The 27,756-nt window shown below is 40.2% G+C and overlaps 1 protein-coding gene across 4 annotated transcripts; it reads right to left on the bottom strand.

Annotated features, from left to right (window-relative positions):
* Positions 1-393: 393 nt before the first annotated feature.
* LOC131222832 (deoxyhypusine synthase) lies at positions 394-26,168 on the bottom strand. Of its 4 annotated transcripts, none has more exons than XM_058218039.1 (8): positions 25,736-26,167; positions 25,464-25,631; positions 6,422-6,640; positions 5,117-5,203; positions 2,862-2,967; positions 2,521-2,756; positions 1,251-1,397; positions 394-666 (listed from the first exon to the last, which is right to left on the bottom strand). In XM_058218039.1, the coding sequence occupies exons 1-7, from the start codon at positions 25,949-25,951 to the stop codon at positions 1,284-1,286; spliced, it is 1,146 nt and encodes a 381-aa protein (XP_058074022.1). In that variant the 5' UTR covers positions 25,952-26,167; the 3' UTR covers positions 394-666; positions 1,251-1,283. The 4 variants fall into 4 exon arrangements, with proteins under 4 accessions (XP_058074022.1, XP_058074025.1, XP_058074023.1 ...); XM_058218042.1 differs by having other exon boundaries at positions 25,464-25,627; positions 25,736-25,873; XM_058218040.1 differs by lacking the exon at positions 394-666 and adding an exon at positions 668-1,160 and having other exon boundaries at positions 25,736-26,168.
* Positions 26,169-27,756: the final 1,588 nt, after the last annotated feature.

Here is a 27,756-nt window from a genome sequence, read left to right as displayed (position 1 = left end):
GTACGTGGTCCCTACCCAAAGAACTCCAACACCAGGGTAGAATTGATCTCGTCGAGGCATGGAATTGGGAAAATGGAGAACTGGATACAAAAGAACTCAAATCCTAATGCACCATCATTTGGAAAACTACAAGGCTGTGCAATGTACAGTTTGGGGCAAGACTTAGAAATGTTGCAGATCCAGGCATGACTGTAGTCAAGAACAATGAACAAAGAGGGGTCTTTAAAGAGACCTAAATTCTAGTACTGTCTTGTTCAAGCTCTAAAACTAGCTGATTTGACTTGAACCACCCAAAACCTAGTCAAAAACCTGGAATGCATCAATGATTCACTTATCTTTCTTTATGCAACTTCATACAGTTGTGCGCACGCCCTTCTTCCAAAGATAAAGGTATCTCAGCAAAATTTAAAATAAGAAGAAAAATATTGTCGGGTACATTTGGATATACCAACAAATCATGGTTGGTACAACAGGTTGAGTTTCGCATTTGGAGCAACACACACATTTCCTTTTTCTTTTTCTTTTTCTTTTTTCCTTTTCTTTTTTTCTTTTTTTTTTCTAATCTCAAATCACTGGTGAGACAATATACAGGAAGGCCCAAACATCTCCCAGGAATGTAGCCTTCAAACACCGCCTGAATTAGAAGACATCTAAGTACCCTGAAATCTGAAGTAAATCAAGACATTAATTAAAGGTTAAAGAAATTGTTGTTGATTAAAAAAAATCATATGAGCACATTCACACTTCGTATAAAGTTACATTCCTAAACACTATCATGATTCTGTTGAACGATATGCTATCATCCTTCTTGCTGTTGTCCATTGCGATATCGCATTTTCATCTCTTCCGCTCTCATCCACCATATTAAAGAAAACTGCATGTGCCAACAATTCGGTGACCAAAATGTTAATCCAATTGCCCCCACTGTGGATTGGCACACCCAACAAATCTCCCAATGAAACTATTTTAACCCTTCAATCCCTTGCATGCAAATAAGCAATTAAGAACAGTACATAGGACCCATCCACATTCATCTGAAAGAAGGCCTAAGATTTGAAGTCTCTGATCTTCTAATTCGGGAGATTTTTGGGTCATTCCCCATCCAAGGCAAGGCCAATCAGATCTATGATCTGGATTGCTAGATGTGACAGATCCCACTTCTACAAAATCAACGCTCGAGGATAGTAAACAGATAAAGGATCAAAACATTTCATCATCAAAGGAGTTGATAAGGTAAAGAAGAGAATTACCCTTGTACGAGCTTCAAGGTAAGGTTAGTGCAGCTAGAATCTGACAGCAACAATAGAATCATGCCCCGTGTCAGCAGATTTCTTCACCTTTTTTGCAAAAGTTTCAGCTACCAGTAAGGGGAAAGCTATAGTTGCATCGCAATGGACCTGATTGACAGAAGCTTGGCACTTAGAACAAAAGAAAATTGAGTGTAAGAACTACATTTTCAAAGGCATCTCTTTTTCTTTTTCTTTTTTCCTTTCTTTTCCTTTTTTTTCATAGGTCATTTTAAAGGCATCTTGAACAAGCAATTCAATATAGAAGTAGAAAGAAGAGTTGCAAATTGATCATCCACATGCGGCAGCAAGTGGCAGAGTTTGAAGCAGTCAATATCCACAGAAAAGCAGGCAGTGTTGCAGAAAAGCTTGATGCATTTGGCATTGAAATCCAAGAAAACAGCAGCGACGAACGCTAAATGAACTAGCATGAGTTTTCTTTTCAAGGGAGCCATGGCTCACATGTGTCGACATGGAGCATGTGCCCAATCCAAGCCCCTCCCTCATTGGGCTGATGAGCAACCGTGTAAATGCCTGGACCAAAAGAGTCAGGCTGGCCAGCTCATCTGGTGGGCCTCCCATGTTGAATATGGATTTTTTTTTTGGATGACGATAGGGTATCCCCGCCCTTATTAAGGCGAGACTATTCCTTGCAGATGCACGCAAACCACGTGCATCGGGTGAAGCACAGGGAGGGAATCGAACTCGCATCTATGGCGAGCAAACCCACAATGCTAGCCATTCGCCAAAACGCCGGGCGGGTATGTTGAATGTAGATAAATCATCAATTTACTACTTTCAGAACGGATGCATTCGCAAGTGCAGTACAGTGAGTCCCATTGGTAACAGTCAATTGCATTTGGGATTGTATTCCAACTACCATTCTCCTTTTCCATTAGTTAAGGGTGTGTTGGTTGCATGCACCAAATCTATAAATATCATGAAATTTCATAATATTTGGTGCAACCAATGCACCATAAGGCATTTCTTTTTATTCATATGCATGATTCTTCATTAGTCACACTACTTCTTTTGATTTGTATGTAAAAGTGACTCTGCAGCCATGAGGACTGTTTGTGCATGCTACAGACTTAAACACACACACACACACACACACACACACACACACACACACACACACACACAGAAAGAGAGAGAGAGATGTGCGCTTGAGTGTGTGTGCAGAAAAAGAAAATGGAACAGAAACCGAGAAGTGGGGCAGAAGAGTGCACACTTTAACAGTTTTTGCAGAACCCCGTATCTTTCCCCACGATACAGCCTCATCAGGACGAGCACCAGAATCACTCCCATCAAATTCCTGCGCTGTATTAATAAAAACAGCAAAATCCGCACCATTTCGCATCATATTGGCATTGCAGATGTGGTGCTTTGGCAGCCCCCCTCCAAGAATTATCATGCCTGTCTTCCTAGGACCTGCATGAACAGCTTCCCCATTCATGGCCCTTATGTCTGTTATAAAAAATTAAAAAAAATAAAAAGCTGTCAATTTATTTTTTATGAGCTAGTGGTCATTGGCAATAGCAGCACCAACAAGCGGAGGGGAAAAAAACGTGCCTTGGACAACATCAATAACTAAACCAGGTTTGCGGAAGGAATGGAAGTACAACATGTCGCCCAATGAACCGTCAGTTAAGCCTGGGCAGAAGACAGGAATGTTGTTCTGGAAGAATATCCACAGGGAATATCAGCAATGCAGTTTTATCTACAGAAAGAAATCAGATAAGCATTCCCATCTACATGGATTTCTTAAAGAGAAAGAAATCGGTAGCGGAATGTGTAAATGTAGGTTGAAGTCTTCAGGCCAGCTTCTAAAACAAAATAATTCATGGCTGTGTAATTGAATACGAGAAACAATCTTTTTCTAGATTTGGGAATGCTTGTAAAACTGCCTGTTGTATCAATTTTTTCCTAACTTGTAAGAGAAGTGGAAGACATGTCAGGAATGATCCTAACTACATTAAATGTATCCAAAAAAAAAAGAAAAGTTCACCTGGACCACACTTGCATGAAGAAAATGGGTGGCTAGAAAAATGACCAGTTGCCCAAATTTGACCCACACTTATGGCCCACCTAATGAATGAATAGACCTGATTTTGGTTCGGCATGTTGACAGGACAAATGATAAATGACCCATATCTCTCATACGTGTGTAGTATAGCATGTGTACAGCAAGGCCCCCTCTCCATTTCGCTGATGCTAATGGTTCACATTCCTCGTAGGGAATGAGAAATCCGAGTGGTAATTACTAAAGTTAACTTGGAATGTGAAGGCCGATAACGCTTGATGCAAATGTAAAAATAAAATAAAATAATATCAACAATATCACACATGTTGCAAACAAAATCTTCTGTCCACTAAAATCAATATTAAAGGCCTATAAAGATAACAGGCAAAAACTAATAAAAGCATGTATGCTCCTAATAAAAATCAATCCTCATTGCTATGAATGGAAACTAATAACAGCGGATTGCTAAGAATATTACAATGACAAAGGTAGGGCTATGAAGAGGACTTTCAATGCCAAAAGTCAGTGTTGGCTAAGTTGAAAAAGTTGAGACATGACTTTTTATGGCAAGGATCGGAGGACGGAAAAGATTTCATTGTATGTGCTGGGATGAGGACTTGGAGAAGATGAACTTGGCTCTCCTAGGTAAGTGGTTGTGGCGATTTGGGACAGAGGACTCCTTGTGGTGAGTCAATAGCAGGAAAGCATGGCAGTCAAGTTGGTGGTTGGAGTGTCAAAGATTCTTCTCTTTACAACGCATCGTGGACATGGAAGGGGATATATAGGCTTACGTCCAACCTCAGTGCAGGGAACTGCTTCTCCATTGGAAATTGGGAGAGAATTTGCTTATGGGAAGATGTGTGGGTTGGGGAAACTTTTCTCCAAACAGCATTCCCAAGAGTTGCACGCCTATCTTTGGAGAAGGATATTATGGTTTCCAAGTGCTATTCTTTCGTTGAGTCTGAAGTGGTGTGGACCCCACCATCCTGAAGGAATATGCTAGATGAGGAAATTGAAGAATTTGCGAGGCTTCCTGGCTGTTTTCACCTCCATGTGCCGGTGAAAGAAGAAGGAGATGGAATGGTATGGTTAAAGGCTAAATTGGGATGCTGCTCGGTTCGATCCTTTTACTAGGCTCTTCCGAGATTTAAAAGGGATGGTGCACACACGACAATGTTTGGCACTATGGGACCCCTCCGAAAGTTGCAGCCATCGGATGGCTTTGAAGAAGAGAGGAAATTCTTACCATTGTCCATGGTTCTTTCTAATGTGTGCATCATGTGTATGGTGGATGGTGAGACTATTAATCACCATTTCATCCATTGTCTGTTTGCGAGAAAGGTGTGGGGAGCTGCTTCCTAGGCCTTTTCAATATTCCTTGGGTCATGGTGGAGTCCACTGGGAAGTTGTTCTTTCTTTGGCATGGAGTTTGGCTAGGAACGAAGGTTAGAGATATTTGGAGGTTGACCTTGTTGGCTTCATTATGTTCTATCTGGAGGGAACAAAATGGAAGGTGCTTCTGAAATGAGTCCATCAAGGCAGCAGAGGTCGCCTCCAAAGCGAAGCTTCTTGTAGCGGAACGGACCTCTTGTATCAAATCTTGAAAAGATCATATTTTTTTCCTTTTTGCTTTGGTTGTAATTGTTTCTTGCGCCATCTCGACACTCTCATAATAAAACGTTTCGTTACTCTTTCAAAAAATAAAAAAAGAACAAAAGAAAGAAGAGGAGTTTAGATGCTATATTGTTTTTGCACGTTTTCCTTTAATACCAACTAAGGAAAAGGGAAGCAGAAATGTGCTTACCTTGAATGCCCAATAAAGGTATGAACTCTCATCATTTATCTCCTTTCCAAGGCGCGCTATCAGCTTTGATGGTGTCCAAAGTACATTCTGAGAAAACAGAAGGCCACAACATTGCATAGCACTGTCAGATTTATATAAAGATGGAGAACAAAAACCAAACACATAATGTTCCTTGGTAAAGAGAACTCCCAAGCATACTAATTTGATTGAAAAAAGGAAGTGTTGAAAATTTGAGGGTGATGAGCAATCACCGCCCTTGCTGTTTCTCTCCGTTGATCAATACAAGTTACCCTTTTGAGTGTAATATGCCACACTCCAGATTGGGAAGGCCACAGCCTCCTAGCCTCTGCCACATGGACAGAACAAGCTCCCTCATGGTTGCAGCTTGCACCATATGGCACCCCTGCCAAAGCAAACAAACATTTTGGCTTCCTAAATCTGTTTCCACTCTTCTGCTGAAACAAATATGGTGAAAGTACCCTGGATTCCACCATGTGGCAAATGCCACAGGCTCAAGGTGTTCCATAATGGTAATAGTGGCTGTAACGGCCACTGCCGTTACTGTTATGATACGGGCTGTAATGGACGTTACAACCCTTTTTTTGAAACAAAATTTTCTGGACTGTTACAGGGCTGTTATGGCTCTTCTTTTTTTCTTTTTTATGTAACGGCTGTTTCGGCCCCGTAATGTGTAATGATTAGGTAACTGATTTTGAATACCTTGCACAGGCTCCTCATGTAGCACATGTGCCTAAAGGCTCCCAAGGGAGTGTGTCCCAGCAGTAACCCTCTGAGCCACAGTGGCTTGAACTACATGGCAGAAGAAGAATGCTCCCAGTCTCCTGAGAGGACTTCTATGCTCTAATCTGACAGTGAATTACCAACCATCACCAAGCAACCATTGCAGCTAATGTGGATGTCCATGAGGACTCCACCCTTTCAATGGTTCCAACTCAAACCGGAGGCAGCTGCAGCTGCAACCATGTGCAAGAGATCCTAAGCAGGCTCCCTGCCACCTTTTCCTTATCAGGGAATATCCTGCAGGCTTCGAGCCATTAGCTGTTGCCATGTTGGTGGCATACCCCTTAGCTGTAGTAGTAGACAAATCGGGAAATTTTCATGGGGGAAATTAGGTCAGATTCTGGTTCCGTTTATTCTGAGCAAATGATTAATTACATAGAGCAAGAAAACACTCCAAAGATTTTACTTTCAGTTGTTTATAGGAAAATAAAAGGATACTGACGATACACTAACAGCCTTTATAATGCACACTTAGAGCTATGCTAGAGGATGATAAAAGATTACCTCTTCAAACTGCTCTTGCAACATACGGTCAAATATCGGAATGATCCAGTCCTCAAATTTGCAGTAGTTGTCATTCGGCACCAACAAGTTTCCGATACGATTCAATCCTTTTGACCGCAAATAAGCACCAGGCAACGAAAAATCACCTTTATATGTGGGGGCAAGGCATTTTATAATGTCCTCTTCTACACCACCGGTAGTAGTAACCACTACATCTACCTGCAAATACCTCAATCTCATTACAAGCAGCACTAATAGCCCATACCAGCAAAACAAGAGTGTGACAATGACGGTTGATACTTTCACTGCTACAAGTTGGGGGAATAAGCCATATTAGTGGAGCATAAAAATTGAACACATTCCATTTAACACAGGTAATATTTGCAATGGGATTTCTTTAGCTAAACAAAAAGGGGAAAAAACATCTTTATTAGTATTGTAGATATAATATCCATGCTGGTCTCTCACAAAATGAATAAGATCTTAAAGTACATAAAAAATTCTGAAGTCTTCTATGCAATATTAGTGCAGATTTTTATTAAGCCTACATGCACCTCTACTCATGACCACCAGACTTGCATAAGGCAGGATAACTGTGTAGATAACCTGGCCAAAATCTCAAGCTGGTCCACTCATCTGGTGGGCCGCACACAGATGTTGAATACAGATCAGTCACAATTTTTTTGAATGACCCTCGTTCTTGCATGCATGCATCCCACCTAGTGAGTTGATCAACCTACTTTTTGGACCAGGTAATATACAGGAACCCACCTGATGCTCAGCACATGCCAGGCTGTAAACATGGCAGCATGTAGAGAATATGTGCATAGTCAGCAAAACTCGATTTAAACTCCACATTTTTCGAAAAATAAAGCACATGTAGTTGATTAAATGTTTAAAACTCCATATATTTCAAAATATAAGCAAAAATACACATTTTTTTGCAAACTGAATAAAAATCTTTTTTAATTTTTACCACTCTTTTTATTTTTATTTATTTTTAACGATGATTCACATATATAGATTGGTTGTGGAAACTTTTAATGGAGAACGATGAATTTATATATAGACTACTTGAAAAGGATTTGAAAAAGTTAAATATGTGCGAGTGTGTGTGTGTATTAACCCGCTGTTTAATTAGGGATGTACATTAATATTCATGCACATGGAAATTCTAACCATTTAAATTTAAATTTTATACCTAAGCCTCATTTATATGCCCGTTACATATGTACATTATGTACATTCTTTTGGCACATGCCGTTTTGCTAACTATGGGTATGTGTGGGGTCACAAACCTTTGTTAGTGAAATAAGCCTATCAATTTTCACCACTACAACTGGTTTAAAATTACCTAAATTAATGTTTTTGCAATTTTTCAATATCCTCCACGATTTGAAAACTATAATTTTTTTAAATCGACACTAATCCCTACAATTATTGTGTAGAACTTTTCAAATGCACAAATTCATCTAAAAAAAAAAGAAAAAGAAATATAATGCTTCAAAACAAAAGGAGTGCTTCTAAATATGGTTGTAGTATAAGAGGGTGGTGCATTAAGGAATCATTTTGGTATAGAGTCTCGGCGATTTGGAAAGGGATCCTCTCAATAAATGTAATTTTTTTTGAAGGAGTTGGTTTTAGCCTAGGAATGGGGAGAGGATTTGTTTCTAGGAAGATGTGTGGATGGAGACTCACCATTGCAAGAGTTGTTTTAAAAAATTGCCCAATTGTCTCCAAATTGTAACATTGTGGTTGCGCGGTGTGCATTGATGTACGGTAACACTATGGTGTGGTCTCCTACGTAGCGACCGCTCCTGTCAGATGAGGAGGTTATTGAATAGACTTCGCTCCTTAACCTGATGCACTTATATCAGCCAGAGTGAGGGGAAAAGGACTGTATGGTGTGGAGGAAGGATAAATTAGTGAAATTCTCTATTAGGTCTTCACAAGTTAGAGGTGGATGGAGTATTCATGAATACCAAGCATGTGTGGTCCTATGGTGCCCATCCGAAGGTTGCTGTTTTTGCCTGGCTAGTGGGTAGGGAAAGAGTTCTCACCATCGATAATCTTCAAAAGTGGGGATGATCTTACCCAATGTCTGCTTGATGTGCAGTGCTAACCACAAATCGGTCAACCATTTGTTCCTTCATATTGCCCCTTTGCTCTTAAGGTGTGGAATGGTTTCTTCACCATCTTTAATGTCTCTTGAGTAATGCCGAATTCGAATAGGAACTTTTTGAAGGCTTGGCATGGTGTGGAGGTTGGGGTAGAGAAAAAGGCTTTGTGACGGTTATCTGATGACCAATGTTGTCGAATCGCATATGCAATCATGTGCGATCACATATGTAATCGCACAATCGCATATGTGACTGCATTTTTTTTTTTTAATTCAAAAAACAAATATACGTGTAAAATAGGGAAATTTTCAAAAAAAAATGTAAAAAAAAAGAAAAAAAGAAACAAATGGAAACTTATCTAAGTTAATAAATAACTAATTTTACATATTTAAAATACATTTGAGAGAGATAAAATCAATTAAACAATAAATTAAACATCAAGTCATCGACATTCAACAATACAATTAACAAGAAGTAACAACAAAATCAACAAGCTATTTATTTATTATTGTAGAAAATCAACAAGCTCTCTTCCTTAAAACTTGAAAGCGCTTGAATCTTGATCTTCCAACTTCCAAGACAAAGGGAATGTAGGGGAGAGAGAGGTAGGGGAGAGAGAGAGAGAGAGATCGCTTGGAAGTAGGAAATACAAGAGAAAGGGAGACATTAAGACCACTTGTAATTAAGAAATGTAAGAGAAGACGAGAGTAAGAGAGTTTTTGAGTGAGAATATTGCAAATGGAGGATATTTGGAAGCCTTTTTATAGGCAAAATGTTGTTTTTTTTGCAATAAAAAATAAAAATAAAAAATTCAATGTGCAATGGCCAATATGCAATCGCATGTGCCACATATGCGATATGTGATCGCATATGTGCCATGATCACATATGTGGTCGTACATGACAACACTGCTGATGACGAGTCTCTAGGCAATATGAGAGGAGAGAAACGGAAGATGCTTCCGCAACGTTAGACATGGTTTTGAGTGGGTGATAGTAAGGGCCAAGTGTTTTGCTTTGGAAAGGGGAACATGCATTGGTGAGGAGAAGTGGCCTTTGCCTATGTAATTTCAGGGGTTTCTTGTATTTTTTGTGCCTTTCCGGCGCTCACTTAATAAAATTACCATTGCCTTTGAAAAAAAATAAAATCTGAACTATCAATAAATTTTGTGAAAAGTATTAAAAAAAGAGGTCTTGAGTCCAACCAGTTGGACCACAATTTATAGCCACCCAGCAAATAGCTTCTATTCTATCATGTGTGTGTGATATCCAACCTTTCCCATTAGTTGGGCCCACCATGAGGATCACCTTGTGCAAAAATCTGCCATATCCATTCATTGTGGTCCAAACTTGTATTCTAATATTTATTAATGGCAAGAAATTGTTTTCTATCATATTGCCCACCTGATGAATGGATGGGGCTGATGTTTTGCATAAGGTGATCCTCATGCTTGGCCCAACCTATTGGAAACGTTGGATTTCGAACACATATGATAAAATGGAAGTTATTTGCTATTTGGACCATAAATTTGGGTCCAACCCGTTGGACTTGAGATATTCTCATTCAAAAAACATTTTTTGATGAGCTTAAGGGCCTGTTCGGATGCCTGTAAGTTGGGCAAGTGGGAAGTGATTTACAGTGAAGTCACTTACAAGTGATTTTTTTTTTTTTTTTTCAAGTGGGAAGTGATTTACAGTGAAGTCACTTACAACCTATAAGTTACTTACAGGCAAAACCACCAAGAAACTTTCAGGGGCTAGGGATGAGAAGTCGCTTCCCTATAAGTAACTTACATGCCAATGGTCTGATTTTTAAAAAGAGGGAAAGAGGGAGGAAACACACCTCCATGACAGCATTGCTCCAGTAAGCTCTCTCTCTCTCTCTCTCTCTCTCCTTACATGCCAATGGTCTGATTTTTAAAAAGAGGGAAAGAGGGAGGAAACGCACCTCCATGACAGCATTGCTCCAGTAAGCTCTCTCTCTCTCTCTCTCTCTCTCTCTCTCTCTCTCTCTCTCTCTGTGCAATCAGCGCCCTCTCCCTCTCTGCAATTAGGGTAGCCACACAACTCTGTCTTCCCCTCTCTCCCTCTCTACAGTTAGGGTTATGACTTTTTTCCTTCCTTTTTTAACTTTTATTTAAAGTGGGCCCAATTCGGTGAGGCTATGAAAGTGGGGCCCACACCTTAATGTATTTTTGGTATATCCACACCACCCATCAATTTTGCCAACTCATTTTAGCACTTGGGCCCAAACATGAAGCAGTTCCAAATCTCAGGTGGGCCACACCACAGGAAACAATGATGATTGAACGTTGACCATTAAGAACTTCCTAGGGTCCACCATAATGTTTATTTGTTGTCCAACCTGTTGATGAGGTCACACATACCTGGATGAAGGGTAAAAACGAATATGAGCTTGATCCAAAACTTTTGTAGCCCACAAGAAGTTTTATTGGTGAGCATTCAATCACCGTTGTTTCTCATGGTGTGGCCCACTTGAGATTTGGATCTGCTTTATTTTTGGGCTCAAGCCCTAAAATGAGTTGTCAAAACTGATGGGCGGCGTGGATCAGGAACTTGGCCTTTTTTCTTATAGCCATTGGTTTTTCAATCCACGGATGATATGGTTAGGAGCACATAGTCAAAGGAGTTGTTTACAACCGTAAGCAATCAACTATGGTCCCTCCAAATGTATGTTTGGAATTCTTGATTAGACCTATTCTTTCCATAAATTATTTTTTACTTTCCATTTTCTGGCAATTTTTTGGCTATTGATTTGATTGGATGGTTACAATCATTTGACTGGCGTGATTTTTGCTTAATGGTTCATTAATTGTGGGCTGAACTTGATGGAAAGGTTCGAATCAATTGATTGGACTGTCCATGTGTCCCTATGCAACCTTTTGTTCTTCAAGCAAATGATCTCGTCTCATTTTACATGCCTTTTACATGGTCCTATATGAGTTGGGTCCACTAGGTCAATAGTCTATATTAGGGAGCCATGAATTCTAGTTGTTGTATCTGATTATGTAATCTAGCACTATTGTAGGTATTTTGAATTCATGGGCCCATTTTTATGACCCACTTGATGATTGGTTTAGCCTAATAATTGGCTTAAATATTCATTTAGATGGACTTAATAAAATGGCATATTTGGTGTCCATATTTCTTCTGTGATCATAACATTTTGGAACGATTTCCTGCTCTAAGCTCTACTTGGTGTGAATATGCAACTTCTACCTGTGACCAGTGTTTGAGTTGTCGGTATCACTACAAGTTTCATTGGCCGGAGATAAAGAAATAATATCGTTATCGCCGATAATATCGCCGATAACTGGAAATGCAGGGGAAAAGGGGGAAACATAGAGAAAATGGTGGAATTTGCAATGAAACTTTATGACATGTCTAAATACACATATTTACATATTTAGGAATGAAAAAATTGCAAAAAGAATGTATTAAATAAGAAGTTTCCATTTAATGGGGGCCAAAAGGCATGCGTTGTCGTAAGAAATCACTCAAATAATAAGCAAAATGAGTTTATGTAATACAAATGCAAACTTATAACAATTAAGACATGCAAAAGTAAATGAATTTTAAAAAAAATACACATTTCTGGCCACATTTCATCCCCACATAGAATGACAAGGTGGCTCGTAATCATTGTTCGGATCTCGTAGCCATTGAGAATAGTACTGTGGCCCACTATGAATGTGCGCGGGTTATCCACGCTGTCCATCCATTTTTTCGGCTCATTTTAATCGTTGTTTCGAAATTTGAAGCATGTCCAAAGCTCAAGTGGACCACACCACATGAAACATTAGTAATAATGATTTTCACAGTTGAAACCTTGGTAGGGCCTACAGTGATGTTTATTTGTCATCTAACCTGTTCATAAGATCACAAAGACATGGATGAAGGAAAAACACAAATAATAGATTGATCCAGATTTTCTTAGGCCTCATGGAATTTTAGACGTTATAATTTCAATTCACACTGTTTCCGTGGTGAGGTCCACTTGAGATTTGGATATAATTGGTTTTTGGGCTAAAGCCCTCAAATTATTTGTTAAAATGGATGGACGGAGTGGATAAAATATGTAAATCATGGTGGACCCCACATAATTTACTCAGTACGCAAACACATATGTACTCGAGTCGGTAGGGACGCGGCTTAGCTACGATGGGTTGAGCAGCGAGACTTGCCACCGAAGTTACATGTAGCTGTTATCTAGCCCAACCATGGTTTATGTTTCATATCTACACTGTCCAACCATTTGAAGATATCATTTTAGTGTACAAGATAAAGAATGAGTCGGATCCAAATCTCTAATGAACCACACCACATGAAAACAATAATGAGTGGATATCCACCGTTAAAATCCTCCTAAGGCCCACTGTACTATTTATTTAATATCCAATCTGTATGATTAGGTCATACAGACCTAGACAAGGGGAAAAATCAAATATTAGCTTGATCCAATACTTTTATAGGTCCCAAAAAGTTTTTAATGGTCTACGTTCATTCAACACTGTTTCCTGTAATGTGATCCACTTGAGATTGGGATATACCTCATTTTTGATCTCATACTCTAAAATTGTCTCGAAAAATAGATGGACGGTAAGGATACAACACATACATCATGGTGGGGCCTACAGAACGTTATGGTGGCCCAACGAATTGTTTAACGGTGAAAATCATTATCTCCGCTGCTATTTGTGGTGTGGTCCACATGATCTTTGGATATGATTCATTTTCTGGATAATGCCCTAAAATAATCTCTAAAAATAGATGAACAGTGTAGATATAATAAATACATCACTGTGGGGCCCACGTAACTTTAATCTCCTTTGAACCGTTCGTACAACTCGGAGCTCGAGGAGCATCAGTGCTCGTCTGCGCACGCCACATACCTACAGCAACTATATAGCTACTATGTGGTACACCACCCATTCCACTTCCCTTTTTTTGATAAACCGACACCAACCATGGCGATTTCGATGGGTTTTCTGTTAAAACTCCAAAAAATCTCTCCCCAAATTCCGATTTTTTTTCAAATCCCAAATCAAATCCCCGTAAGCCTAGGTAGAATCCAGTTTCCTTTCAAAGCTATTCCATTCGAAGGAAAAAAAGGGGATTTTAGGTTTTTCGTTCTTGTGAAAGACCCGGCGCTGTTGACCGCGATTGGACAACCAAATCCAGCTGAAGGCCACTCCTTAGGTAGATCTTGAGTAAAAAGGTAAGAAAGCTTCTTCTTCTTCTTCTTCTTCTTCTTTTTCTATATTTTTTTCTAAATAAGAGGGTCGTAGCCTAATGTCGCCGAAAACACGGCATTTGTTTTGCCTATTTTATCGAAATCTATAGGGGAGTTGGCAGTGATCCGAAAATCTCGCCGATAATATCGAAAATATCGGCGACATCCAGAAGAGAAACGAAATATTGGGGTTTCGGTATCGCAAGTCTGGCGACACCGATAATATTGGCGATATTATCGATTTCTCGCAGATAACTCGAACACTGCCTGTGACCAGTGTTGCCCAAATCGCATATGCGCCAGTGGCATATGCGATCACTACACATATGCGATCGCATATGCCACATGTGCGAGTATATGCGATCGCATATGCGATGTATGCGATCGCATACTCGCATACATCGCATATGCGATCGCATATTGGCCAATGGTTAGAAATCTGCCCGTTTTTTAACCGTTTGGAATTTTTATTTTTATTTTAAAATCTTGATTTTTCTTCTATAAAAAGGGGTTCTACGCACTCCTACGTGCACTCAAAGCTCAAACTCTCTCTCTATCTCTATTTTGCTCTCTCTTTAGTCTTTACACAATTACACTCTCTCTTACTTACATAATTCCAAACCCCAAGCCCCACTCCTCCATCCATATTTCTTTCAAGATTGAAGTTTCAATCAAGGGAAGAGACAAGTACACTACTACAAGGATTCAAGATTCAAGAGCAAGCAAGACAACCAAGCTCCTCCATCTATTGAACTCTCTTTCTAGTTTTTAATTTTTTCAAGTTATAAAAAATTAAAGATCATAAATTCATAATCATATTCACACAACTCTCTTTCTATTTCTTTCTAGTTTCTATCTCTCTCTTAGACTCTTTGTATCTCTCTTTCTTATCTCATATTCTAGTTTCTTTCTCTCTTTCTTATCTCATATTCTAGTTTCTATCTCTCTTTCTTATCTCATATTCTAGTTTCTTTCTCTCTTTCTTATCTCATATTCTAGTTTCTTTCTCTCTTTCTTATCTCATATTCTAGTTTCTATCTCTCTTTCTTATCTAGTTATCTCATATTCTAGTTTCCATCTCTCTTTCTTATCTCATATTCTTATCATCTCTTAAAGTTTCATAATCATATGATTCATATCATATACATATTCATAATCATATTCATATGTATCCAAGTTCTAAGTTGTAAGTTCTAACATCTAACAATATTTTTTTTAGTTTGTTACTTTGTCTTACAAGTTACAACTTACAAGTTACTTACAACACAACTTGTTAGTTGTTACAGCTTACAACTTACAAGTCTACAATATTCCACTATTCAAGACTCAAGGGTCAAGGGCCAAGGCAAAAGTGAAGACAAGACCAAGAAGTGAAGAATTTATTTTTATTTTTTTGTAAATTTGTAATTGTTGTGTAACTTGTGTTTGTGTGTAAATCTCTCTCCCCCCTCTTTTACTACAACTCTACAAGTGTAACTTGTAGTTGTAAGTGTAAGTGTAAGTGTAGTAACTCTCTCTCTCCCCCAAGTCCCATCTCTTTAGTCTCTCTCATCTCTTTACTCTTTAGTCTTACTTAGTCTCTTACTTCAGTAATTTTACTTTAGTTTTTAGTTTACTTTTTATACTAGCAATCAATACACACATACCACCAAGGCACAAACATAATGTCTTCTTCTCAATCTTCCTCTTTGAAACCCAAGTCGAATGACCCGGGTTGGAAGTATGGACACTACCGTAGTGTTACGGAAAAGACTCACATAGTATGTGAGTTATGTGGGTTTGTGAGTTCCGGTGGCATTGCAAGGCACAAGCAACACCTTACACATTTACTGGGGTCAAATGCAAAAGCATGCGACAAAATTAATCCAGAAATCCGAAGGGAGATCATGGAATATATGGAAAAATAGTCAAGAAAGAGATGTGATAGTGCCCTACGTCAGGAGGAATATTTGGAACAAGATACATATGAAGATATAAACGTAGTTAATGTAGATGAAGCTAGTCCCACTCTCCCTACTTCGACAGGCCGGTCTAGACCACAAGTACAACCACGGGCTCGAAAAGAGGCATGGGCTCATGAATAGATGGTGTAGACCACACCCCGAGGATGTGATCGACCAAAGGGGTAGAGGTAAAGGGCCGACTAAAACAACTTTAGAGAACCGATATAAACAAAAAGATAGGAAAACCACTATTCAATATATTGCTAAGTGGTTTTACCAAACCGGCGTCGCTTTTAACGTCGTTAAATCGACAAGCTTCAAAGTAATAGTTGAGGCTATAAGTCAATTTGGACCTGGGCTTAAACCTCCTTCATATCATGAAATGAGGGAAACATGCCTAAAAACTGAAGTTGAATATACACGATCCTTCATAACTGAATATAAAGAATTGTGGAAAACACATGGGCATTCACTAATGGGTGATGGATGGACCGATAGATCCGGTCGGTCTCTAATTAACTTTTTGGTAAATTGTCCAGCTGGGACAATGTCCTTGAAGTCCGTGGATGCATCGGGCCATTCACACACAGGAGAATATTTGTTTAGCTTACTAGATAGTGTAGTTGAAGAAATAGGTGAGGAATATGTTATACAAGTAATTATATACAACGCGGCCTCATATGTAATGGTCGGTCATCTTCTTATGGAGAAGAGGCGACGTTTATTTTGGACCCCCTGTGCGGCCCTTTGTATTGATCTTATGTTAGAAGATACAAGTAGATTATTTATAAATGTGATTGCAAGAGCTAGAAGAATCACGGTCTTTATGTACAAACATGCCCTTCTTCTCAGTCGAATGAGAAAACACATTGGGATAACTTGCTACATCCAGCAGTCACCCGTTTCGCTACAGCCTTTTTAACACTACAAAAGCTACATGCAAAGAAATCAGAACTTAGAAGCTTTGTAGTGTCGGCCGATTTTACAAATGGACCTTGGTCAAAGAAGGCTGAAGGGAAACGGGTTCAACAAACAATTCTTTCTCAAGGTTTTTGGACTCGAGTGATAAAGGCGCTAAAAGCATCCGAGCCCTTGGTCACTGTTTTGCGATTGGTGGACGGGGATGAGAAGCCTAGAATGGGCTACATATATGATGCGATGAAGAAGGCGAAAAATAAGATCATGGACCATTTTAACTATAGAGATCGTGATTACGAGCCAATTTTAGATATTATAGATAGAAGATGGGACAACCACATGTCATCTCCATTGTATTCGGCTGCTTAAATCCTTAACTCAGTCTGTTTATCTGTTTCTATTGATCCAGCGGAAACACTAACTATGCATATGGTTGGATTTATTGATGTCTTGGAAAGAATGATTCCAAATAGAGGAGAACATGACAGGATCTCAACTTTGCTGAACTTTTACACAAAAAGTTAGGGGATATTCTCAAGGGATATCGTAATAAGGCATCGGACAATGAAATTACCCAGTAAGTACTTGTACTACTATATGAATGTCAGTCTTAGACTCTTAATGTCTTACAAATAGTTTTTCTACAAAGTGTCTCTACTACTTAAACTATTTTTCTCAGCTAACTGGTGGGCTGCCTATGGAGTGGACCCGAACAGGAAGGATCCAGCTCTAAAGAAGCTGGCTATGAGGATTCTTGGACTCACGTGTTGCAATGGCCGAGAAGTCTGCGCCCAGGGCTCCACCTGCCTATGGCCATGTGATGCGGACACGGGTGCATTCAAGGTGTACCAACGAAGAAAGCGCCAACCACAAGTGTCGTCCTTGTGGATAGGCGAATATTGAGGAGCTGAAGACCTTTCACATGTGATTGGACATATAGAAGACCCCACTTAGGGAAGACACATGTGAAGGAAGATTGGAGAAAGAGGACCGAGCGCACAAAATTTTCCATACTTATGTTATTTGTGCATTTTTTGACTTAGTTAGCGGTCTTTTAGTAATCTTATATCTTTATTTGCTTATCCTAGGGGTATTTTAGTAATTTTATGTCTTTATGTGCTTATTTAAGTGGGGTAAAGCCCTAAACACGAATTTCAACTATTGATGAATGAAAAGCAAACCCTTTGGTTGCCTCCTTCCTCTCTTCTCTCTAATGGTGCTTCTTCTCTCCCCTTGATCTTCTTCTTCTAATTTCTTCTTGTGCCCCTCCAACTTCCTCAAGGTAATAACTTTCTTTCTTCTATTTTTTTGTTTTGGCTAAGTCCTCTTCGATCAAAATCTTGAGAACCGATCTAAACCCTAAATCCCCAAATTCTCAAATCCCTAATCCGAGAAACTTCTTGGTTCTTCTGACTAGTGATCTTCATTGATCGATTGGGTGTGACCATGCAAGATCGGGAGGTCTCATCCCTCTCCGGATCCAACCTAAGTAGTAATTGAATTCCATACTCCATGGTTGTAGTGATGGCCCGCTCCATTGCATGTTTCCTTTATGATTTTCTCAGTTATGATGATTATTGTTAGAATTTTAGATCATTTATTCCTTTTATTTCCGCTGTTTAATTATTTCCATGAGCATGCATCATAATTAGGGCTGTCCTACGTCAAATTTGGTATCAAAGCCTAGGCTTGCATGGTTTTTGTCTAGATCGAGTTATCAAATTAGGGTTTTGAGTTTTAGGTTTAACTTAGGAAAGTTCCAGGTTTAGAAAGTTTTCAATTTTAGAAACTTTTCAATTTTAGAAAGTTCCTAATCTGGAAAATTTTCAGATTTGAGTTGTTTCCTGTTTCAACTTAATTGTGTCAGTTCATAGTAGTTTTACATTCATCGCATTCATCTTGAAAGTCATAACACCTAGTAGTCTAGTTAGGTAGAGTTTGGTTCAAGTCTTCATTATATGCCCACGAGAAGAGGTAGAGGTTTCGGACTTCAACCTACCATGAATAACGAGCAGTTATCTGAGCAACTTGCTCAATTGATACAAAAGATAACCGCCCTAGAAGCGGGTCAAAGGCGTGAGTTTGCCCGCCTTGAGAACCAAATTACCACCACCATGACTAAGGTGGAGCAACTAGAGGCGTCCCAAAAGGAAAACCCCGTTGTAGGGGAAGATGCGCACTCTCAAGTGGAAGAAATCATTGAAGAACGTGTTGCCACACGTGGTGGTAGTGAGGATAGAGATCGTGGTAACGGTCGTGGTGTGGTGCGAGAGGCACGAGCCACATGTGGTCATCAAGACCGTTATGATCCAGATGAGCGTGCGATGAAGAGTGTGAGAGTTGAGGCTCCAAGTTTTGATGGACGCTTGGATCCCAAGGCATTCCTTGACTGGGTTGCTGACATGGACCACTACTTTGAGTGGTATGACATGTCAGAAAACCGTCAAATGCGGTTTGCTAAGATGAAGCTTGTGGGTCAAGCCAAGCTCTTCTGGACCAACACCGAGTGTAGGGTAGAGAGAGTTGGTAGAGCCCCTATCACACATTGGTATGAGATGAAAGAGAAGTTGAAGGAGAAGTACCTTCCTCTCTCATACCGTCAGAAGCTCCTTGACCAATGGCAATCCTTACGCCAAGGGTCAATGCCTGCCGCTGACTACATCGCTAAATTTGAAGAGTATGTGATGCAATGTGATATCCGAGAAGACCCTCTAGTAACGCTCTCGCGTTTTAAGACGGGCCTTTGTGCGGATCTTCAGCGCGAGCTTATTACTCGGCCCTTAACGGACTTAGATGAAGCATATCAAGTCGTGCAGGAGTTAGAGCAGTATCTGAAGGCTCCTGTCTTTCGTCGTTTTGAGTCCCGAGACTCCAATGCTAGATCTAGTTCCCAAGGAACTAGACCTAATATTGGTAATCAACCTAGGGCACAGGCGACCATTCCGCCTAAGCCTAGGGAGGACAAGGGCAAAGGGGTTCTTGGTGCCGGTCCTAGTAACATGAGCCAAGTGAGGTGTTATGAGTGTGGCAACCTTGGCCACATGTCTAATCAGTGTCCTACGAAGAGACGTGGGAGAGCCTTAGTTATAGGCGAGTCCCACGAGGGTGGAGATGACCAGGGTGATTATGAAGTTGAAGAGTATCACCCTGAAGGAAGACTTACTGATGAAGAAGAAGTGGATGGAGAATCAACGCTTGCAGTAGTCAGGCGTGTGTTAGCTCAGTCTAGAAGTAGTGTTGACTGGCGTCAAAGCACTATCTTCTACACTATTGCCAAGTGTGGTGAAAATAATTGTAAGGTGATAGTGGACAGTGGAAGTTGTCAGAATGTGATTTCCACTAGCACCTTAGATCGCTTAAAACTGAAATCTACATCTCATCCAGACCCATATAAAGTTTCTTGGGTTGACAAGACATCCCTACCTGTCACCCAACAAAGTCTAGTCCCCATCGAGTTTGGGTCATACAAAGAGTCCCTGTGGTGTGATGTTTTACCTATGGATGTGGGATATGTTATCCTAGGTAGACCGTAGCTATTCGATAATGATGTCATGATCTTTGGCCATTTGAATGTGTGTATTTTTATATATAATGGTAAAAAGATCAAACTTAATCCCATGCCACCTGAGAATACACTAGGGAAGAAGAAGGATGAGAAGGCAAGTGAGCCTAGAGAAATGGGGAAATCCAAACCTAAGTCTTTACATATAATCAGCGCAAGAGAGTTTGAAAAAGAGGCTAAGGAGGATTCTATGGTGTATGCCCTTGTGGCTAGAGAAATTACATCTGAGGTTCCATTAGAGTTGCCCCGTGAGGTGACCTCGGTCTTGAAGGAATACAGTGATGTATTTCCTGAAGACTTACCGAATGAGTTGCCACCTATGAGGGACATACAGCATGCCATTGATCTTGTCCCAGGGTCTACTCTACCGAACCTTCCTCACTACAAGATGAACCCTGCAGCGCATGCGGAGTTGAAGAAGCAAGTTGATGAGCTTCTGCAAAAGGGTTTCATCCAAGAGAGTATGAGCCCGTGTGCCGTGCCTGCATTGTTGACGCCAAAGAAAGACGGCACGTGGCGCATGTGTGTGGATAGCCGTGCCATAAACAAAATTACTGTCAAGTATAGGTTCCCTATACCTAGACTTGATGATATGCTTGACATGATGGCCAGGTCCACTATATTCTCTAAGATAGACCTCAAGAGTGGATATCACCAAATTCGTATATGCCCAGGAGATGAGTGGAAGACGGCGTTTAAGACGAAAGATGGGTTGTATGAGTGGTTGGTCATGCCCTTCGGCTTGACTAACGCACCTAGTACTTTCATGCGGGTGATGACCCAAGCTTTGAGGCCGTTCATGGAAAAATTCCTAGTGGTGTACTTTGACGATATTCTTATTTATAGTACCACTAAGGAATCACACCTTGAACATTTAAAGAAGGTCTGTAGTGTCCTTAGGAAGGAAAAGTTGTACGCTAATCTTAAGAAATGTGCATTCATGTCTAACCAAGTTATGTTCTTAGGATTTATAGTGTCATCTGAAGGGATGCGCGACCCTGAAAAAGTCAGGGCCATAGTTGAGTGGCCAGAACCAAGGAACATTCATGAGGTGCGAAGTTTTCACGGCCTAGCAACTTTTTATCGTCGGTTCATTAGGAGTTTTAGCACGATCATGGCTCCCATTACCGAGTGCATGAAAAAGGGAGAGTTCGTGGTGGTCTAAAGCCGCCGTCAAGGCTTTTAAAGAAATTAAGGGCAAGATGGTGGAAGCTCTGTCATGCGTCTACCTGACTTTTCTACAATCTTTGTAATAGCGTGCGATGCGTCCGGTGTCGGTATAGGTGGAGTGTTGAGTCAAGAAGGACACCCAGTGGCCTATTTCGGTGAGAAAACTGAATGAGGCAAAACAAAAATACTCCACTTACGATAAAGAATTTTATGCGGTAGTGCAATCCATGAGACATTGGCGACACTACCTCCTACCGCAAGAATTCGTTTTGTTTTCGACCATGAGGCTTTGAGATATTTGCATTCCTCAAGAAAAAACTCAACCCAAGGCATGCCAAGTGGGTAGCGTTTCTTCAGGAATATTCGTTTGTTTTGAAACACAAGGCCGGGGTTGAAAACAAACCAGCGGATGCCCTTAGTAGGAGAGTGGCATTGCTCAACTCCTTGAGTGTAGAGGTAGTCGGATTTGAGCAACTGAAAGATAAATACCCCATATGTCCTGATTTTGGGGGTACTTACGCGTCACTCTCTAGTGACCAGCATATTATGGGTGAATATGTTCTTAAAGATGGCTTTCTTTTCAAGGGAGACAGACTTTGTATTCCCCGTATGTCCCTTCGTGAATTCCTCATCTGGGAGCTTCATTCAGGAGGGATAGCTGGCCATTTTGGTCGTGATAAGACCATTGCCCTCGTGGAAGATCGTTTCTATTGGCCAAGCCTCAAGCGAGACGTAGCCAAAGTTTTAGGGCAGTGTCGAACATGTCAGCTGGCAAAGCAAAGAAAGCAAAATACCAGGTTGTATACGCCATTGCCAGTGCCACATGCTCCGTGGCAGGACATTAGTATGGACTTCGTGCTCGGGCTTCCCAAGACTATAAAAAAGCACGATTCCGTTTTTGTCGTTGTGGACCGTTTTTCTAAAATGGCGCATTTCCTCCCATGTTCGAAGACGTCAGATGCGTCTCATATTGCTCGTATCTTTTTTGATGGTGTGGTGCGTCTCCATGGGTTACCTAAAACCATAGTGTCTGATCGTGATGTTCGATTTACTAGCTATTTTTGGAAGACACTGTGGCACATTATGGGAACTCGTTTGCAATTTTCTACTGCTTACCACCCACAAACAGATGGTCAAACTGTGGTAAACCGTAGCCTTGAAAATCTTCTACGTTGTCTAATGGGTGAACATGTTAAGACTTGGGACCTAATTTTACCAACTGCTGAACTTGCTTATAATGGGTCAGTTAATAGATCTACAGGGTTGAGTCCTTTTGAAATTGTAAGTGGTTATAAACCTAGAATGCCCATAGATCTCTTACCTATGTCTGTTACCCAAAGGTCTTCTGAGTCAGCCGATGCATTCGCACGCCATATTCATGATTTGCATACACATATTAGACAACGGTTAAATAAGAGCAATAATGATTATAAAGTTTCAGCTGATTCTCATCGTAAAGTGCAAGAATTTCAAGAAGGAGACTATGTAATGGTGCGAATAAGGCCAGAGCGATTCTCTCAAGGATCTGCAAAGAAATTACAAGCGCGTAGTGCTGGACCATTCAAGATATTACAAAAGGTTGGGTCCAACGCGTATCGGGTTGACCTTCCACCTGAAATGAGCATTAATCCAACTTTTAATGTGGAAGATCTAGTCCGTGCCCATACTCCCATTATTGATACATCGTCCCTTTCATGGCCTTTTTCTGAGTTTGCTACCCAACCCCTTCCACCACCTCCTCCACCCATTACCCATAAAGAAGCAATTGAGGAAATCTTGGATGACGAGATAGTATCCACGAGAGATGGGGGTTTCCAAAGGTATCTTGTCAGGTGGAAAAACAAACCATCGTCTGAATCTACGTGGCTGTCGGGCGACGCATTGCAAGGTATTGATCCAGATCTACTCGAGCGCTACAAAAGTTTCAACTCGTCGGAGTCGAGTTTTTCTCACCCAAGTAAAATTGATACAGACACAAGTGCATTCAAGATGTACCAACGAAGAAAGCGCCAACCACAAGTGCCGTCCTTGTGGATAGGCGAATATTGAGGAGCTGAAGACCTTTCACATGTGATTGGACATATAGAAGACCCCACTTAGGGAAGACACATGTGAAGGAAGATTGGAGAAAGAAGACCGAGCGCACAAAATTTTCCATACTTATGTTATTTGTGCATTTTTTGACTTAGTTAGGGGTCTTTTAGTAATCTTATATCTTTATTTGCTTATTCTAGGGGTATTTTAGTAATTTTATGTCTTTATTTGCTTAATTAAATGGGGTAAATCCCTAAACAGTAATTTCAACTATTGATGAATGAAAAGCAAACCCTTTGGTTGCCTCCTTCCTCTCTTCTCTCTAATGGTGCTTCTTCTCTCCCTTGATCTTCTTCTTCTAATTTCTTCTTGTGCCCCTCCAACTTCCTCAAGGTAATAACTTTCTTTCTTCTATTTTTTGTTTTGGCTAAGTCCTCTTCGATCAAAATCTTGAGAACCGATCTAAACCCTAAATCCCCAAATTCTCAAATCCCTAATCCGAGAAACTTCTTGGTTCTTCGGACTAGTGATCTTCATTGATCGATTGGGTGTGACCATGCAAGATCGGGAGGTCTCATCCTCGCCGGATCCAACCTAAGTAGTAATTGAATTCCATACTCCATGGTTGTAGTGATGGCCCGCTCCATTGCATGTTTCCTTTATGATTTTCTCAATTATGATGATTATTGTTAGAATTTTAGATCATTTATTAATTGGAGCACGTTCGAGGCGGTAAGTTTAGACTGTTTACTGTTTAGTAATTGTAAACTACTAAACTTCAATTTTTTAGTGTAAGGCCTTAGCTAAATTAATTATCTAAATAACTAATACCAAATGCGCTTTCTTTCTTGTAGATTCATAATAAGAAAAGGAATCGCTTTGAGCAAAAAAAGCTCAACGACTTGGTTTTCGTTCAATACAATCAAAAATTGCGAGAACAATTCCAAGCTAGGAAAGAAAAGCTCAGTTTCTTTGACCATATCTGCTTAGATGAGTTGGATGCAAATAGCGAGTGGCTCGTAGAGACGGAGGACTCGGTATTTGCTGGAGAGGACTTGACATGGGCACAAGTTGAAGATGGTGCATACGGATCGACACCTGGTGAAGGTAGTACCACTCAAAAGTGAAGGATGGGGGGAGCCAAGGGGCGAGTAGTAACCGTCAACCTATTGAAGAGATTGAGGAGACGGAAGAAAGAGATGGTGATAATGATGATCAAGCTGAAGATCATCCACCATTGGACGTTGATGAAATATTAGTACGTACAGATGATGAAGAAACGGAAGAAGAAGAAGTGTATGTGGAAGAAGGAGATGACTCGAATGATAATCATGATGGTGGTGGTGGTTGTGGAGCTGGTGGTGATATGCCACAATGGCAACTAGATCAATGTATATGATTAGATAAATAATAAATAAATAACTTCTTCATTTTGTTTACTAAGTGTTGATGTTTATTGTTGATGTATATCATTATATATAGTGTTGAATGTTGAATATTGATATTTCATATTTGTTAAATGTTAAGTTATGAAGTTAACTATATTGTAGAATGTAGAATTGTTGATGAATGATGACTTAATAGTTAATATTTAATTCATTACGTAAATGTAATTGGTTTTATTTTACTTAAATTAAATGTATTTCAAGGGCCAATGACATATAATAATTTATTCTGATTTTTTTTAATTTTTTGAAAAAAAAATGTGCCACCGCACAAGCGATCGCATATGCGCACAGGCATATCCAATCGCACACGATTGCATATGCTATTTAACAATATTGCCTGTGACTAACTTACAGGTTACCCAAACACAAAAACCAACTTACCTGTAAGTGACTTACAGTTTACATCCCAACAAGATTACCTGTAAGTGACTTTCAGGTGTAAGTAACTTACTTGTAAGTCACTTACAACTTAAAAAACTTACAGGCATCCAAACAAGCCCAAAAGAGAGAATTCTTCTCACTGTTCCAAAAATATCCAACAAAATAATCACACACACACACACACACACAAAAACATAAAAGCACAACACTTACCATACGATGTTCGACGAGAAACCGAACCGTCTCTCGAACGCCCGATGATATGAGATTTGAAGTGAACCCCAGAAAAACCTTGCATCTAACAGACTCCCTAAACCCTAATTCCCTCTCCTCTTCACTACAATCTTCTGCCGGTTCATCGTCCGCGAGCCTCCAATCTAGCTTCAACCCAAATGGACACAGACATCGCAAAAAATTACAAAATGGCCAACAACGAAATCAAACAGATTTCGAAAAAGGAGAGAAATTTCGATTTTTAAACTCACCATCTGATCCACAATCTCGATGGCTTCTCCGAGATTGGACGCCTGGAATCCGGTCGAGACCATTGATTTCATGAGGGCTGGATAATCAACGCCGCGATTGAAATCGTAGCCGGAGATCCTCTCGCAGCTGCCTTCCAGGGTTTCGGATTCTTTGAAGACGGTGGATCGAACTGAAGCGAGAAGCTGCTGCTGCTGATCTTTCATGGCTTCTCCCATTTCAAAAGAAGAGCTCTTTTTTCTTTTTTTCTTTTTTTAAGGAGAAAATGAGAAAAAATCGAACTGTGTTTTCTTCAACAGATAGAAAAATCGGATTTATTTTTTCACTGTGACAGAAGATTGAAATTCAATAAATTTGGGAGGAAAGATTTTTTGAGCATGAGATGCATGCCCTGATAGCGAGTCAAAACTGGTAAATAGCTGCTTTTGCTTTTTCAAGGGATTTTGCGAAATACTACCTCATTAATACGGTGTTTACATCTTGGTACAAATTTAAATTAACTTTTCTTTAAGCTACTTCATTAATCAAGTCGGATTGTGCTTTTTCATAAATGACAAAAATACCCACCAAGCATAGACAAGCTCCTTCCAGCAAAAGTGTGCGACACCAGAGCCGCTCATCAGGCGACCCATACTTGTAAAGAAATAGATTGATACAATCATCAGGTGGACCACACTCGTATAAAGAAACGTACGATTATGAGAATTGATCAATGACCGACCTGATAACTAGATTAGCATGATCTTTTACAAGTGAGAGCTACATAAGTGGGATCACGCCCTAAAATGAGCTTTGAAAATGGTTGGACGTGTGTGGATTTAAGACAATCTCACATAATCCGCTCCCTTCTCTAACAGCATCTACATCCGTAACTACCTATCTTTAATGGGTCATTTCTATCCATGCCATCCACCCATTTTTTCAGATCATTTTAGGGCAGAAGCCCAAAAGAGAGGCAGATCCAAAGCTCAAGTGGGCCACGTGATAGAAAACAGTGGAGATAATAATGTCCACGTTGAAGGATCTAAAACTTATGTGCCTCATGAAGCTTTCAAAGGTGAACATTCAATCTCCACTGCTCGGTGGTGCGATCATTTTGTTCTTTAGATCCGCCTTACTTTTGGACTCATGCCTTAAAATGAGCTGAAAAAATGAATGGATTATATGGATAAAATGCATACATGATGGTGGAGCCCACATAGCTTTGACATTGGCTAGCTGGTTGGTGTTGGGGTCACCAACCAAACCGCGTCCATTTCCATCCAGGTATGAATTATGTAGAACAGCATCAGTTGCTGGATGAACCACAACACATGCACCAAACGCCTTCCATTAAAATCTTACTAAGCCCACCGTAATGTTTATTTGGCATCCAACCTGTGATGAAGTCACGTAGACCCTGATGAGGGGAAAACACAAATATCAGCTTGATCAAAAACTTTCGTGGCCCCAAGAAGTTAGTGGTGGGCGTTCAATCATCGTCCATCCTCTAGTGTGGTCCACCTAAGATGGGATGTTCTTCATTTTTGGGATCGTGCGGTCAAATGAGCTGGAAAAATGGGTGGGTGCCGTGGTTATAAAACACATACATCATGGTGGGCCCTATTACGTTGCGACCCCACATGTGACACCCGGACTAGATCGAGATCCTTCATTCCGTAGGTGCAATAGTAAATGGACCGTAGAAAAAAAATCACACCGTTTGGACCATCCTAACCTTTTAATTGGCGTTGTCCACATGGACACTTAAAAAATCAGCAACGGACCCCAAATGTCCATATTTTTGTGAATGTGTGGCCCACCTGATCAAGGGATAGATTAGGAACATTTATGCCGAAAACAGGAATGTGATCATTTTTCAGGTTGGACAAGTCGGGCTCGGCTCAAAGGATTTCTATGATGTCCTAGGCCATTACTATATAATGATGGGCGGGCTGGGCCCATTCCTACCCTTCCGATATGAGATATTTTTGGGACATGAGCCATTCACGTTGATACGGAATAGACCAATGGTCTGGATTAT

This window comes from Magnolia sinica, chromosome 13, assembly GCF_029962835.1.
Source record: "Magnolia sinica isolate HGM2019 chromosome 13, MsV1, whole genome shotgun sequence".
Classification (NCBI taxonomy): domain Eukaryota; kingdom Viridiplantae; phylum Streptophyta; class Magnoliopsida; order Magnoliales; family Magnoliaceae; genus Magnolia; species Magnolia sinica.
The sequence above is the reverse complement of the archived record's forward strand: the minus strand, read 5'-3'. Positions and strand labels throughout refer to the sequence as shown.

What these genes read in the sequence shown, in the direction of transcription:
- LOC131222832 (XM_058218040.1), bottom strand. Translation starts at nt 25,951, where the DNA reads ATGGGAGAAGCCATGAAAGATCAGCAGCAGCAGCTTCTCGCTTCAGTT. An exon ending in TCGAGATTGTGGATCAGATG is followed by an intron (nt 25,632 to 25,735) that starts GTGAGTTTAAAA and finishes TTTGGGTTGAAG; the next exon opens with CTAGATTGGAGGCTCGCGGA. An exon ending in ACCTTTATTGGGCATTCAAG is followed by an intron (nt 2,968 to 5,116) that starts GTAAGCACATTT and finishes ATATTCTTCCAG; the next exon opens with AACAACATTCCTGTCTTCTG.